The 15,096-nt window shown below is 38.4% G+C and overlaps 1 protein-coding gene across 1 annotated transcript; it reads left to right on the top strand.

Moving 5' to 3' along the window:
- Positions 1 to 4,983: 4,983 nt before the first annotated feature.
- On the top strand, positions 4,984 to 14,877 carry LOC145770904 (cytochrome P450 7B1-like). The gene is made up of 10 exons (XM_082582648.1): positions 4,984 to 5,107; positions 5,441 to 5,527; positions 6,130 to 6,302; positions 6,530 to 6,678; positions 7,002 to 7,122; positions 7,338 to 7,502; positions 7,646 to 7,814; positions 8,236 to 8,341; positions 12,664 to 12,849; positions 14,636 to 14,877. Exons 1-10 carry the CDS (start codon positions 4,984 to 4,986, stop codon positions 14,820 to 14,822), a joined length of 1,467 nt encoding a protein of 488 aa, XP_082438774.1. The 3' UTR covers positions 14,823 to 14,877.
- The last annotated feature ends 219 nt before the right edge of the window (positions 14,878 to 15,096 follow it).

Here is a 15,096-nt window from a genome sequence, read left to right as displayed (position 1 = left end):
ACCCGGAAGAGTTCCTTTTTTTATTTTTTTATTTTTAACTAAATTTTGACACGAAGTGCATTTTTGTAGTCAGTTTTTAATTTGAGTTGCCTACAGCCCAATTTTTTATGTCTTTTTAAATGCCAGTAATAAAGTTAGAGTTTTTTTAATTTGCTGGAATTTGAGAATTTCTCTGGGTAATTTTCCGTTTGTGGCCGTGCTAACTACTGATATATATAGCCTACTACATAATTTAAACCTTTCAAGGTTTTGCCACCTTTTCCCGTTCATTAACGTGCTGGTAGGTCAGGGATATGTAGAGAAGGGAATATGAAGGCTCACAGCGATTGCCTTATTTTCGTGACACTACCAGGGCGGTAGTTTGTAGCGAGTGAAACATAAGGTTCTTTTCAAAATTGCAGAAAATTTTGTAGTGCAACTGGTACAGTCAGCTACCAAAGACAGTTAGTAAACGTTACATAGAGCATATTTAAAGAATACTTGTTTACAAAGATAGTTGAAAAGTTACCAGTAAACTGTTTTTTTAAACAAAGCCTTTGCAGTAGGCTAGATGTAAAGCAAGTATATGGGTAGTTAAATTAACAAGCAACCATGAGCATGCTGTGAATATCCAGGCCTGATGCTAATAGCGCAATGCAAGTTATCATAACAAGATTTATTATACTACTATCGGTGCCAATTGTCATTTTACGATAAACATAGATTATTTACGATAAACAAAAGCCCTTCTATTGTCAGACGTAATAAAAGCCTTCGTATCCCCTTCTTTAGATATCCCTGTGGTAGGTCTATATCGATTTTTGTAGTTAGTATCTTTTTCGTCCCGGACGCGTTAATGACGAAAAATAAAATGATTGATTGATTTTAACAAAAGTTGAGTGAATGCATGGTTGCCAATCTGTCTGAAAGATGTGAATAACTGGAAAAACACCTATAATTTGGGACTGATGATCGGGTGCAACCTAGTTCGTACCTTGAACCATTCGTACGGTCAGTTCGTACCCTGAAAAGATCGAGAAAAAAATTGAAAAAGCCGAAGTCGCTGATCGCAGTTTAATCATAGATATCTTACATATGTAAGATATCTATGGTTTAATAGCACAAAGCCGAAATCGCTGATCGGAGTTTCCCCAAACAAATTGAAACAAACTCGAGGGTTGGGTTAGCGGAAACTGCGGTTAGCAGAAACTGCAAAACTTCGGAAAAATGTTTGCGAAAACTGCGATCAGCGAGGGTTAGGGTTAGAGCATAGATTACTTTATGGTTAGAGTTAGGGTAAGCGGAAACTGCGGTTAGCGGAAACTGCGAAAAAATGTTTGCGGAAACTGCGATCAGCGAGGGTTAGAGCATAGATTACTCTATAGTTAGGGTAAAGGTTAGCGGAAACTGCGGAAAAATGTTTGTGGAAACTGCGATCAGCGAGGGTAAGGGTTAGAGCATAGATTACTCTATGGTTAGAATTAAGGTTAGCGGAAACTGCGGAAAAATGGTTGCGGAAACTGCGATCAGCGGACTTCGGTTTTGAGCTATTTTTTCTCTCGATCTTTTCAGGGGGAAAACTTTAAAATGATTGCGGAAACTGCGATCAGCGACTTTGGCTTTTTTTAATTTTTTTCTCTCGATCTTTTCAAGGTACGAACTGACGGTACGAACTGTCCATGGTACGAACTAGGTTGCATCCCTGATGATCAAGCTCTCTGGAAGAATTTTGTATAATAGCCTATCTCTTTGCTAGGGCTCCAATTTGGGCTCCATTTCAGAACCCCCAAAAAAATTGGGCTACTATTGGGCTACTTTTTGCATAAGCTTGTGCTCTTTTTTATATTAACCTCTGGCAAACTTTGGCAAACTAACCTCGGTTGGGGTTACAACCTCCCTTTGGCACCGTATGACGTCATGATATTGAGAATGATGCTTTCAGTCTCTATGTCTCTAAAAAAAGTTTGCCTAATTTTAAACGAAACTGCATTAAAAGGGCGAGTTTTGCCAATACCAAACATTCAAATAACTCATCCAAGAATTAGCAACAAGAAAACATAGAAACTTAGCTTTATTTCCGAAAAATGCCGAAGAAAACATGATCTTATCCTTTTGCCATGCCACCGGACAGCACCATTTTACAGGAATATTTATACCCACATTTTTGTTGAAAATGCTCTCAGAGTGCACCAAATTCAAAGTAATTTTTCAAAATTTTCTGGGGGAGGCCCCCCAGACCCCCGCTGCTGGGTGTCGTCTTCGGCAAAAACGCCGTCGGACTTTGCCCGCCGGCCGTCAAAACCTCCCCCTTTCACAATTCCTGGCTACGCTACTGCGACTAGGCATCTTCAAAGTTGTTTTTAGCTGGTGCTTTGGCACAAACTGACTCACAGTATTTTCTATGTAGTAAGTTGCCGATCCAGGGTCACTTCCAGGTATGAAGGGCAGGGTAGAGTCGAATAGGGACTCCATCCAGAAGGACTCGTAGCTGACGGCTAGCTTCCTTGTTGAGGACTGAGGTGGAAGGGCGTGATGGTGGTTGTAGCTGTGCTGAGTTTTAGTCTCCAGTTCTGTACCCCATAAACACGGGCTCGTGAAAAACACATGAAATTCTGAGGAAACTCGTGTAATACACGTCTATTTCTCGTGTTTTTACGAGCCAATGTTTATGGGGTAGGTATTGTGAAATTAGCTTCATATTGTTGTGCATCCTTTATGTCAGTCTAGTTTTTGTTTGTATGCAGTGGGACCGATTCGTCTGCATAGCTGTACTGTGTGGGGTTTGTCGACGAAATATCGCTGATGTAAATATTGCATAACATGAGTGTTGAGCAAGATGTTTATGGAATGCCATTTCTTAGGCGGCGGAGCGGCTAGTTTGTCCGTCGCTAGTTTTCAGCACTAATGTGAGGATTGCTATAATGTTAACGAGGAAGCGACCAAGGTGCTTGTCAGGAAACTTTTGTAGGAGTTTTAGCACTAAGCCCTGGTGCCGCACTGTGTCATAAGCACCTGTTACTGTAGATCAGTGGTCGGCAACCTGTGGCTCCGCAGCCGCATGCGGCTCTTTAGCTCCTCTGAAGCGGCTCCTTTCAGATTTGACATGATTTTGTATAGCCCAGTGGTTCTTAACCTGGGCGCTACCGCCCCCTAGTGGGCGCTGTTAACTTTTAGAGGGGCGGAAATATTCAGGGGGCGTTATAGGGGGCGCTACATTCAGAAGGTGTAACGATATTTTCCTCACTGCAAATTTGCTTTAGTAGTTCTGCTGGGGGTACGAGAATCCACCGAGGATGAGGAGCTATATACAGTATAGAGATTGTGTTTAACAAGGGAAGTAGTGATTCTCTCTCAGAGCATTCTATGTTGGCCTATACAGCACAATGCACAACACCATCCGACAAGCGTGGACGTCGGATGGTGTTGTGCATGGCCTTTGTTGTTGATAATGGGCATTGTTTCCCTTTCCTTGTAGTAAGTAAATGGCATTTTGTTGTCAGCTTTTGGCAGGGACAGCGGGCAGGCAGTGCAAGCAAACCATAAGGACTGGTCATAATAATAGTCAGTCAATAATGGTTATTAGTGTAACTCTTACTAACTACTAAAAAATCAGCAGAGATGTGCCTTAAGACTTTTAAGTTAAGAGCCTTAAGGCACATCTGTGCTGATTTTTTAGTATTAAAACTAACATCGGCTTAAACTAGTTTTTTCTTACTAACTAATAACTAATTACTACTGGCTGTAGGCTAGCCTTATAGTCTTGGAAGAAAATGTCATTAGTAGGCTACAGCCCTTATATTATGGTGGGCGCCAGACTATGGAAATCTCTGAAAAGGGGCGCTGGGGAAAAAAAGGTTAAGAACCACTGGTATAGCCTATGCGTTCGACTGTGATAAAGAAACAAAAAAACGGCTTCAAAACGTTGTTTACTAGTTGTGCAAGATGGTGCAGCAATGATCTAACTCTGATAGAGTGATAGCCTATACTCTGTCAAAAAATAATATACTTTTTTTACAATTTTTGTTATTCCAGTTTTGACTTTATCAGGTCAGTTTACAGCTTTTGGCGTGAACACTGAACAGCATACCCTTTTTTATCAGTAGCCATGCACAAATAAACAATTGAAAAGTTTTAAGCGAAAGCAGAGATGTTACTCAGCATGGACAATTGGACATAAACATGAACTTTGCATTCAATGTAAATGATGTTGACATATCTGCATGCTTAATTGCCTATGTGGGAAAAAATCCCGAAATCAATGACTTCAAAAGGCACTGTCAGAACAGCCATAGAGCATTACTTTTGCTGCACATTATCCCATTTTGGAGATTAGATAAAGTAGGCAGTATTGGAACTTATGCAAAGATCGGAGCAGAGTAAGGAAGCTTTCAATAACTGGATAACAGCCCCATGTCACACCAATGTTGCTAGTTTTGTGACAGCTCAATAGATTGTAAGCGAGGAAAGGCGTACAAAGATAGAGATGACGGCATAAAAAAGAATTGTTCGATAGCCAAGAAACTGTGGTCTGATCTACTTGAAACACATATATTACGTTTTGTGGCTCTCAGCTGGTCATTTCTGCCAAAATATGTAACAGAATCGCTCTTTTGTTAAAAAAGGTCGCCGACCACTGCTGTAGATCAACTGATACGTCACCAACTTTATTGCCCCTCGCGAAACTATTCTCTATGGTGAGTCTATGCCATTGGTCAATTTAACTGTTTTGTCGGTTGTACAACGCCGCGCCGGAAGCCAGCTTGTTCTGTGCGGAGTTGCAGATCAATGACTGGTTCAAGGCGGTTCATAATAAGCCAATCAAGAATCAGGCACAGTGAGGCACAAGAATCGCATTTAAGTTTTCAGAATTAAAATATTTTTAGCGACTTTGTTGTATAGTAAATTTTCCGCGAATATTTTAGTGCATTACAAGCTGATAAAGTTTGAGAACCACTGCATTACAGCAGTCTGTTACGTGGCAATTGGAGTGTGTTCGGAAACAACATGTTGCTTGTTGTAACCACGCTCCTCTGTGTCGTCATAGCATCTTGTCTGATATGGATGTTAACAAGACGTCGCCGCATGAGCAACGAGCCTCCGCTCGTCCCTCATTGGATCCCATACATCGGTTAGATTATGATACATAATAAAGATTACTCATCAGTGGTAACTTGAAGATGTGCTTTGACTTTGTTTAATGCACGAGGTGACTTTAGGATGCAAAGAAAGTATCAAAGGCAAAAGAACGTTGGACGTGATGATGATCATTGTTTTATTTTCTTCTTTCTATTAAAAAAATACTATTATTACCGTACTATTATATTCATGGGGGTTGCAAAGTAACTAATTTTTAAATTCATTAAAGTTTGCATCAAGTGGGTCCTATTTCTATATATAACTATTATGGAGAGCGTTGGGATTTTTAACCAAGTGATTTTTTCATCATTATTTTTGTTTACAGGATCTGGATTAGTATATAAAAAGGATCCTATCAAATTTCTAAGCACATTACAGAAGAAATATGGCCCAATCTTCACAGTTTATATGGGTAAGACCGGCTTAGAGTGATTTTTATATTTTTCTGCATTTACATGTGTAATATAAATTTTGCTAGGCCAATTGTGTAGCCTAGACGCTATACGAAGCGGACATCATCATTAACCTCACTATTAGAGGCAAAACCGATAATTTATATGATACTATCATAGTTAGTTATTGATACTATCATAATGATAGTTATTTAACATCATCATCATCATCTAAATTCGGTTTTGTCCCACTTGTGGAGGTGGCAGATTCTTTCCTTGCTGCAACTGCCTTCACTCCAAATCTCCATTTCGTTCTGTCCATTGCATATACAGTACTTCAGGACTTCAGTCCAACTTTGTCTGCCTCATTCTTACCTTGTTCTTTCCATGTTCTTTTTGGACGTCCCCACTTCTTCTTCCCATCTACCTACAAAGTCAATTCCTTTCGAAGAAAACTTTCTTCCTCCCTCTTTAGTACATGTCCATACCATCTTACTTCGTTTCTCCTGACAAATTGGTTCAATAGCAGTTGTTCAATAATATTTAACATTTTGTTATTCCAAATTTCATCTTTTTTAACACGTCAATGTGAAGGATTAATGTACGAATACACTTCGTGTAGGGGGGGACTACTATACTTTCGTTGTGGATCCATTCTCTCATCACTTCATTGCCAAGGAGAGAAAGAAACTTAGTTTTCGACTCCACACTCAATTGCTGACCAAGAAGCTGTTCGGATTCACACGACCTCACGATGTTTCTACCATGGTTGGATTGTTTCCGAAACACTTTCAGGTTTGCGACTGGTAGCCTTTGAAACGCTTGCTGTTGAAATACTCTAACTTAAAAAGTCTCCCTTTTGAAGATCAATTTTGTTTTCAGTTGAAACTGATCAACTAGGTTCGTTAAAAGATAAGCTGCTGTGTACACAATTCTATTAATGTTTTTTGCAGTAGCACACTTTATTGTTAGAGTTTTTCTTGTCCACATTATCATGACGTTACTGGCTGTCATTCTCGCAGGGTGAAGGTCTGGAGCGCGTGGTGGAAGCCACCATGAATAACTTACACGAGGCTATCGATCAAAATATTTCCACATTTAAAGAGTGGAAGAAGACGAGTCTTCACCAGTTCTCGTTTGATCTTCTCTTCCGTGCTGCTTTTAAAACCATGTGCGTTGCATAACTCAACTCTTAGTTAGAATCGTCATGTATGAACAGATTATCCAATAAAAATTTTCTTACCAGTTTCATTAAAAATGCAGAAAATTCAACCAATAAGGTTTTCGTTTAGTTATCCATCAAAGCATGTTGGAAAGTAGGCTACTATCTGTGTCTTTTTTAAAAAAAGTGGAAACTAAGTTAGAGCATTCATAAAAACCTAAAAAAAAAACTGACAGAAACCTCATCATCAATGAAGCTTGTGCTTCAGATGAGAGAGAAGCTATAAAGTAAGTGATCTGATCAATGCAATTCACCAATTTGTGACAATTCAGGTTTGGCTCGGCAAAAGTAGGATTTCCTCCTGATGACATTACTGACATTATGAAGAAGTTTCAAGCTTTTGACAAGGTCCTTCCGCTCTTGGTGCAAGGATACCCCATCACAAAGTTGAAGGTTGGTCGGACAATAACGCTACAACATCTTTTCTCCACCTTTGCAGGTGACGGTGGTATAAAGAATATTATGCAAACTATGGTTTACTTGGTTGCACCAAAGTTTGTTCGTCGGCCTCCGAGTGTAGCAATAATTGATAACTATAAAAACCAAATTTGTAAAACTATTTGCGTGAACTACACGTTGCTTTAACGTATACAAACGTTGATATTTAGTCTGATTCGTTGAACGTGGCAGAGGCTAGGAACAGCGTCATGGATACCATTAATATGAAGAAGAGAGATGGAGCTTTAAAATTCTTTGCAGACTTCCAGACACAGAGTTCGATCCCCATGGATGATATGACGTCACTGATGTTTGGAATATTATTCGCAGGCGTGGTATGTTACGTCACGAGTTGGAGAATAGCTACTCAAGAAAATTGTTAGCCAAACGGCAGAAAATGACTAACTTATAGAATATGTGGCAAAAGTTGCACCTTTTGTTTGGCTCCTGGTCTCATTATATCCTCTTCATTTTCTAGGCCAATTCTGTACCTTCTGCTTTCTGGGCCCTGTATTTTGTTTTGAATGATCCCGTCGCTATGAAGGCTGCAATGGAAGAAGTCAAAGCTCTTATAAAAACGACTGGCCAGGAGCACAATGACAACTTCCGCTTGAACAGGCAACAGTTGGATAAACTGAATGTGCTTAGTGAGTCTGGATTTATACTTACGTCATCATATTTACTTTAGGTTAAACTTTGAATCATTGTTTTTTGCTTGGTGATGCATCTTCATCAACAGATAAGCTTCCAGAGGCCACGTTTGATGAATTTGTATATCTGCTCAACACAAGACGTGGGTTCAATTTCAATTGTGATTACCGGATCCAACAAGGCTATCTCTGTGATCACAAAGACATTTGAAATCGTCATAAACCCTACATGTGTAACTGTATCATGTTCGTCTTGAGATTACAGGAGTAACGTGTGAATGATGTGTTTTGCAGTCATGAAGTTTTCTCTTTGAAACTTCAAAACAAATACTTGTTTGGGATGCCTTGTGTTACAAAAAAGCAAGCTTTTTGCCTAAATCTTGAAGTAGACATGACAAATTCTCTTGTTTTGATGTAGATTCTATTATCAAAGAATCTTTAAGGATGTGCATCTCTGCATCCACAGTCCGACAAGTGGTAGAAGATATGGATCTAAAAGTTGTCTCTTCAGGAAGAAGTTACAAGTGAGAAAGCACCGAAAGTTTGAAAAGCGCTAAACTATCCTTCCACAAACTATTTTAAAGTCGTGATTATCTTAGCCGATTACTTATTGGCTGTGACAATCACAATGAGGATTTGATCTGAGCACGAAGAGTTTGGAAAGTTCCATGCTTTCACAGTTCATATCGTATCATCATCACGAGCATTCTTTTTGAAAACAGTCCTCTTGTTTTAATACAATGTATAATATTAGAACATTGCATTAAAAATCTGAATAAATTTTTCCAATTTTTCACCAGGTCAGCTATGAAACATTCACTCTTTATGAAATTCAAAATAGGCTAACCTGAAGCGAATTCATTAAGCGGATTGTACTGCATTAGATACTTCTCATTAAAGTTCTAACTGTGCCAACTGACAATGTGCTAAATCATTTTCAAGGTGTGTTAACCAAACATGTGGAATGTGCCGGTTCATTTGTATTAGAAGTTCCTATAATACTCTCGTTTTTATCACACCACTAGGTCGCTTGGCCTAATCAGGGATATCTACAGTAGAACAACGGGATTGCTGACTTTGCAAATTTCGATAAAGCGGTGGACACTAGAAGGGTCAGCGCTGTTAACGCCCGAAAATGAAAAAGGCGAAAGCGCGTGTCAGTTACGCTGTTGAGAAGTCGCCTTTTCTAGATATCCCTGCTGTGAAGCTAAAATAAGGTCTTGAAATTGGGCACTCCTAGGCATCTTCCCTAGCAACGACCATAGCAACAACTAATGGCTGGCCTTGTCTATAACTTAAGATCATCATTTTAAAGCAAACTTTTGCTGTTAGTCATCCAAGACTATTGAGTATTGAACACAGCTTTAGTTTTCATGTATAATTGATCATTGCATCACTTTGGACAAGTTTTAGTCATCAAAAATAGGAAATAAAAAAAACATGAAAAGAAGTAAGAAAAATCAATTTCGTGGTATTGCTAAACAAAGAAAGTTGGATAAGGTTGGTTGTAAGTCTAACAATGGTGGTAGACTTGATGAACTGTTACTGTAACACAAGTGTAACCTTTCCTGTAACACCAGAAAGCCATTCAACAACAGAAGATCAAAGCCCTTTTTGCCAACCTTCTACTTCAGCAAAAAAAATTAGGAAAAGAAAACAGTGGCAAAATCTCTGCATATTCAGAAATCTGCCAAATACTCGACAAGTTTTGACTTGACAAATCAAGAAAAAGAAGCTTCGACACATCCAAGGCCAGGAGAAAAACATTAAAAGCACTTAAAAAAAAATTACAAACCCAAGTAGAGGCAAAAAAGGGGTCTACTTATGATAAAGGAGGCTTTAAGGTGTTGAAAATGTTTATTGTTGTTTTTCGTAAAATATGATTTTTGACCAAGTACCAAACTTTAATCCCAAATATCTCTTTCATTCATTTGTCAATCGCTTTCAAATTTTTAACACTATCAGGCAATGTAAACATGCAAAGCCTCTAATCAAAGAATTTTGGAAACTTTGCCCATGATGTTGTTGGCACCTATTTGTTTCATGTCCGAGGATCAAAAATTTTTGAAAAAATGGAACAATTCGAATAACTTTTTATTTTCTCAAAATATCTTCATTTCCTTCCATAGAGCGTCAGTCTTGATACTTATAAACATTCTGTTAAAATTTGACTCAAATCCGGTAAGTGGTATTAAAAATATTTGTGTTTAAAATTTGTGTATTTTTACCACTTGGTGGCGGTTTGGAGAAAAGCGGCCACATTTTCAATTTTTTTTTGCTTTTTTTAAATTATTTGATCTTCAAGCATCATTTTAAAAACAAGAAGTGGGTTGTATGTTGAGAAATCTACAGTTTAGTTTGTGCAGTAATGATGCACATAGCCGTAGGAGAGTAAAACATTTTGGGGGGGCGAACAAAATTTGCCCAAATTTTTCAAAGTTTGCCCAAATTTTATCTTTGCGTGTATATTTCAAAAGCACAAAATTACTCACAATCTCTGAGGTACAGTAGTGCATTTAATAACTCTACAGGCATCAACTTGTCCGTGTACGAAAACACAGGCAACATAACGTAGGCTACAACAGCAAAACAAGGCTAACTTAACTTTAACGTGCATTCATATAGACCTGTCTGTGTCCCAATTAAATAAACGATCAAATTGAAACACTCTTGTGTGGCACAAAAATATATATTAAGCCAAGCTGGATTCAACAACAATTTAAACTGACTTCAGCAATAACCGGGTAACAATTGATGAATATCCTTGTCATCAGATTATTTGAAAATCTCCAGCCTAACTTCACTAAAAGACCAGACAAAAAATAGCTCAATCTTTACAATATAAAGATAGTCCAAAGACTCAGTATTTGTAAATTGCATTAAAAAAAATCTAGAATGACAACCTATTTACTTATCAAACTAGTAACATTACTTTATCCAATATCCATGCTACTTCAAATACTATGGCCTAAAAAGAATTTGACAGTTTATGATGCTATGCACATCAAACTTGCACCTTTGAACAAAATTACTTTTAATATCACAAATATTGATATCAAAATCATATTACAATGAAATCATACTCAATGTTCTTACAGAACATAATTAGAATGATATTCTGATATTCTTACTTCATAATGAAGCAGCTACTCAAATCGCAAGCACTGAAGAAAAGCAACTCCCAGGTAGTAACTTCAAACTTAATCCTAGCCACAAAATATTACAGACCTCATTACCAATAGCACTATTTGCATTGCCTGATGCATCAACTGCGTGAATTGGATGACAGAACATAAACAACATAACATGTGTTTTTATATTTGATTGTTGTTGCTCTAATACTGTATCATAGATAGTAGTATAGCTGAGCATATCAACCCCAGGACTAGCAAAGACAAACAGCAGTTTAAACAAAAAACTTCTTTACATAATTATAGAAAACAGTTAAACCGTAGCCCACAAATTACATAAAACTACCGTATGCTGGAAAATTTACAAATTATTTTCATTTAATATACTTTTTCACTTTGTGCAGGCCTATGCGGTAGTTCGTTGCCGAGATCAAATGTTCACAAAAGTGGTGTAGGCTATATGTGGCCTCACAACTGTTGATTTTTAAAGTTTATAACAAATGCTTAACTTGTTTGGCCATATCTAAAAATGATGAGCTATCTTTGTAGTATTTAAGTTAAGTTTTGTGAGCATAGCATAACTCATGATAAAATTAATTTATCCGAAAAACAAAACCTCATAAGGTTACGAGAATCCAGTAGGCTAGGGTTTCAAAATTCTACCAATGAAGAAATGAAAGCTAGTGTGTATATATCCTAATGAAGATCTGTAATAAGCTTACCTCAGCTCGCCAAATGCATTATTTTACATTTACTTTCTTCAGATAGTGAATCGAAAGTTACATTCTGCCCAAATTTCTATACCATACACAAAAGTTTTCAAAATTGTTGATGCTACATTTACATTCAAAGAAAAATGTTAATGTAGGCCTACTACAAAATGCAACACTAAAAAGTTACTAAACTGGTAAAATGTTGAAAACTCATGGTAAGAATTAACAAAGTGGCTATTTTTACACACTTGTTGCCATGGTTGCTAGTGAAAGGTGTTGCCAGAGTTAGGATTAACTTTTCTTAAATTAGGGCAGAATTCCTTATCTGGCAATACTATTACGGCTATATTCACACTATTATAGTGTAAATATAACCACAGCCAAGAATTAATTTATTCAAATACCTAGATATTTTTGCCCAAATGAGTTTTGCAAACAACTACATCACAGTAGGCCTAGTAGGATATTGTGGAAAAAAACAAAAAAACCCTCATAAAGTTACCAGTACCCAGCAAGCTTTTAAATCTTATATATCTAACTAATGCAGCCTATGTTTTGGTGAAAATCAGTGCTAAGCGTACAATGCTAAGTGTGCTCTTTTACAGTTACTTTTTGCAGTTTTGGAATCGAAACTTATCATTTAAATGCCCAGATTGCAATACCACATGCAATTGTTTCCAAAATCGATGATAATGCATTTTACATTCATTGAAAAATGTCAATGCATCTCATAAATTATAATCATTGAAAAAAGTCTATAAACTGGTGAGACTTCGAAACATACCGTAATGGTAAGATTGATTTGCCCAAATAACTTGACACTTTTGCCCAAATTCGCGACGTTTTTTTTTTCAGCGGGGGAGCGATCGCCCCCCCTGCCCCCCCATCTCCTACGGCTATGATGATGCAGTAACCCTCCTATTGTCCACTTCAAAACAAAGTCAGCAATCCCGCTGTTCTAGATATCCCTGAGCCTAATTGACAAAATATTTACTTGAACAGGGTCCGCAAAGGTGACAAAGTGATGGCATTGTTTCAACTTACCCACTACGACCCCGACATATACGAAGACCCCTACACCTTCAAGTACGATCGTTTCCTTAACCAGGACGGAACTGAAAAGACTACGTTCTTGAAGGACGGGAAAAGTGTCAAATATTATTACCAGCCATTCGGCAGCGGGTTAAGGTGGGCTCATGATGATTGGTGGTCTGGTATGAGATTGTTAATATATCAAGAACAATAAATTAAAAACTTGTTGTGAAATCGTGATTCTGTGAAATTGATTCCCACGTGAATCCAGTCTCTACCACTGTCCATTCTTGCTACACTCGACTGTAGGAAAACAATTCATGATTGAGTTTAAGCACATCCGATCATTTATTTGCTTCATGAGATGTAAACTGCCTGCTCCAGGAAGCAAAAAATTATAATCAGTATGGTACTCTGTTTTCCCTATGATATTCTCGGACCAGTGGTGGAACTCCTCATTTTCGTCGTCGTCGTGTGAGCATCTGGGGCCGAGGGTCTATCCCAGGGTTACTCAACTAATGTCATCAAAGGTCCGGTTTGACAAATTGAATAATTTTAGCCGTCCAGTGAATAGGTTATTGCACCCGCAATCACGAAAGTTAAATTATGTGTACCAAACCACTTTTTAGGTAAAATGTAACTCGGCTTGGATTTTTGAGAAAGTGTTGAGGAGTCCGGGGGTAGAAGGCCCCAGAAACTAGGATAATCATACTAGAAATTGCTTCCTCCCAGTAGAAATCTGTTTAAAGAAGCCCTGAAACGTGGCAATGAGGTTATTTTTCAAAAAGCTCAAGGTCCACCATCAACACCCAGAAGGTCCGGATTCGGACCGCGGTCCGCCAGCAGTTGAGTAGCCCTAGTATCCTTTTACACCCCAGATTTACGAAGTTTCCGGACTACACTGGAAGGCTGCCAGAGTGCAGCTAGTCTTTGGTTTCATCATCCAAGATGCGCAGACCTTTCACTCAGTTAGATGGGTTGAAGATGGTGCACAGTCATCGGTGATGTAGTCTGCGGTCTGTTCTTCGTCATCACATTTACAGGAGGAGGAAGAGACCATTTCCCATTGGTGCATGGTTGAACGAAAAAGTTCAACGCCCGTGCGAAGACGGTTGAGACGCACCCACGCTTGTCTTTGTAATGTCTGGCCGGTAGAGCGTGTGTCGGCGTTATGGATGAACGAATGAAATCTAGTGGTACTTGACTTCCATTCGAAGTTCCATTTATTGTTTGCCCAATTAGCCGCAGAGATGTTTTCTCCATCAGTTTTGTTGATCAAGAGCTGAGCTGCTGGTGCGAATGGGTGTATTGATTTCAGTTGACAGGGGTGTTCATTAGAAGGAGCAGGGCCTTGAAGGAGATGGTTGGGCTCTAATGCCCATCGACCAATACCCCACTTTGGGGAAGTTGCATACACATTGGAAACCTCGCCGCTTTGTACCTCTTTTTGCCAACTAAGATTCCAACAACTGTCAAATCTACTTCAGCTCTTCTCAATCGGTTTTGGTGGCAATGTTTGTGTTGGTTTGGTGGCAATGTTTGTGTTGGTTTGGTGGCACCGTATCATGATTGTTTCTTTACAAGATAAATCTTTTTGACAGAATCAAAAACAATTCATCAACAACTTTTTGATTTAAGGCGTTAATTGACCTTGGTTATGAAATTTCAACTTGGTTGTTTGGCTCGCAGTTGGTTGCAGGCTAGGTATTGATGTAAAACAAACCCTTCCTTCTTAGATATCCTTCGTTATACCTTTCTAACATTTCTTCATTTACGTACCTATAAAACGAACCTTAAAGGTTTTAAAATCACGTAATATGATATTTGCGAAACATTTTTCAAAACAAATTCCCTTTTCAATTTTTTTTCTTCAACGTTTCCAGAATATTTGTTGCTGGCGTCACACGCGCATTGATAATAGTTTGATCATTTGTTTTTCTAGCAAGTGCCCGGGTCGTCTCTGGGCCGTGGCCGAAATCAAGCAGTTTCTCGCCTTGGCCCTACTCCGCTTCGACTTCGAGCTACTCAGCCGTGACGAGAAACCAGTGATGGAAAACGATCGAGTTGGGTTTGGGGTTCTGTCCCCATCCATTCCCGTTGATGTTCGAGTAAAATACAAAACGTTGTGAAATTCTGAGGCCATTGTTCCAAAGACTTCTGGTGATTGAGTGGGAATCAAAACAACTTTTTTCAAAAATTATTGTATGCTAGTTTTGTGTCTTGCTACAATTATTAGGATAATACTATAGTGCAATAGCCTAATTGTAAGCAATGTAAAGTACTTTCGCGTCGGCGATTTTGAATATATTATCAAATTTACTTGATATTGGCAAAAATGTTCAACACGCTACTTTATTATACGATTTTTTAACATTTACGTATTAATATTTTTGACTGCCTGTG

Source organism: Aplidium turbinatum, chromosome 5 (genome assembly GCF_918807975.1).
Source record: "Aplidium turbinatum chromosome 5, kaAplTurb1.1, whole genome shotgun sequence".
NCBI classification, from domain to species: Eukaryota; Metazoa; Chordata; class Ascidiacea; order Aplousobranchia; family Polyclinidae; genus Aplidium; species Aplidium turbinatum.
This window is presented reverse-complemented; position numbering and strand designations above follow the sequence as displayed.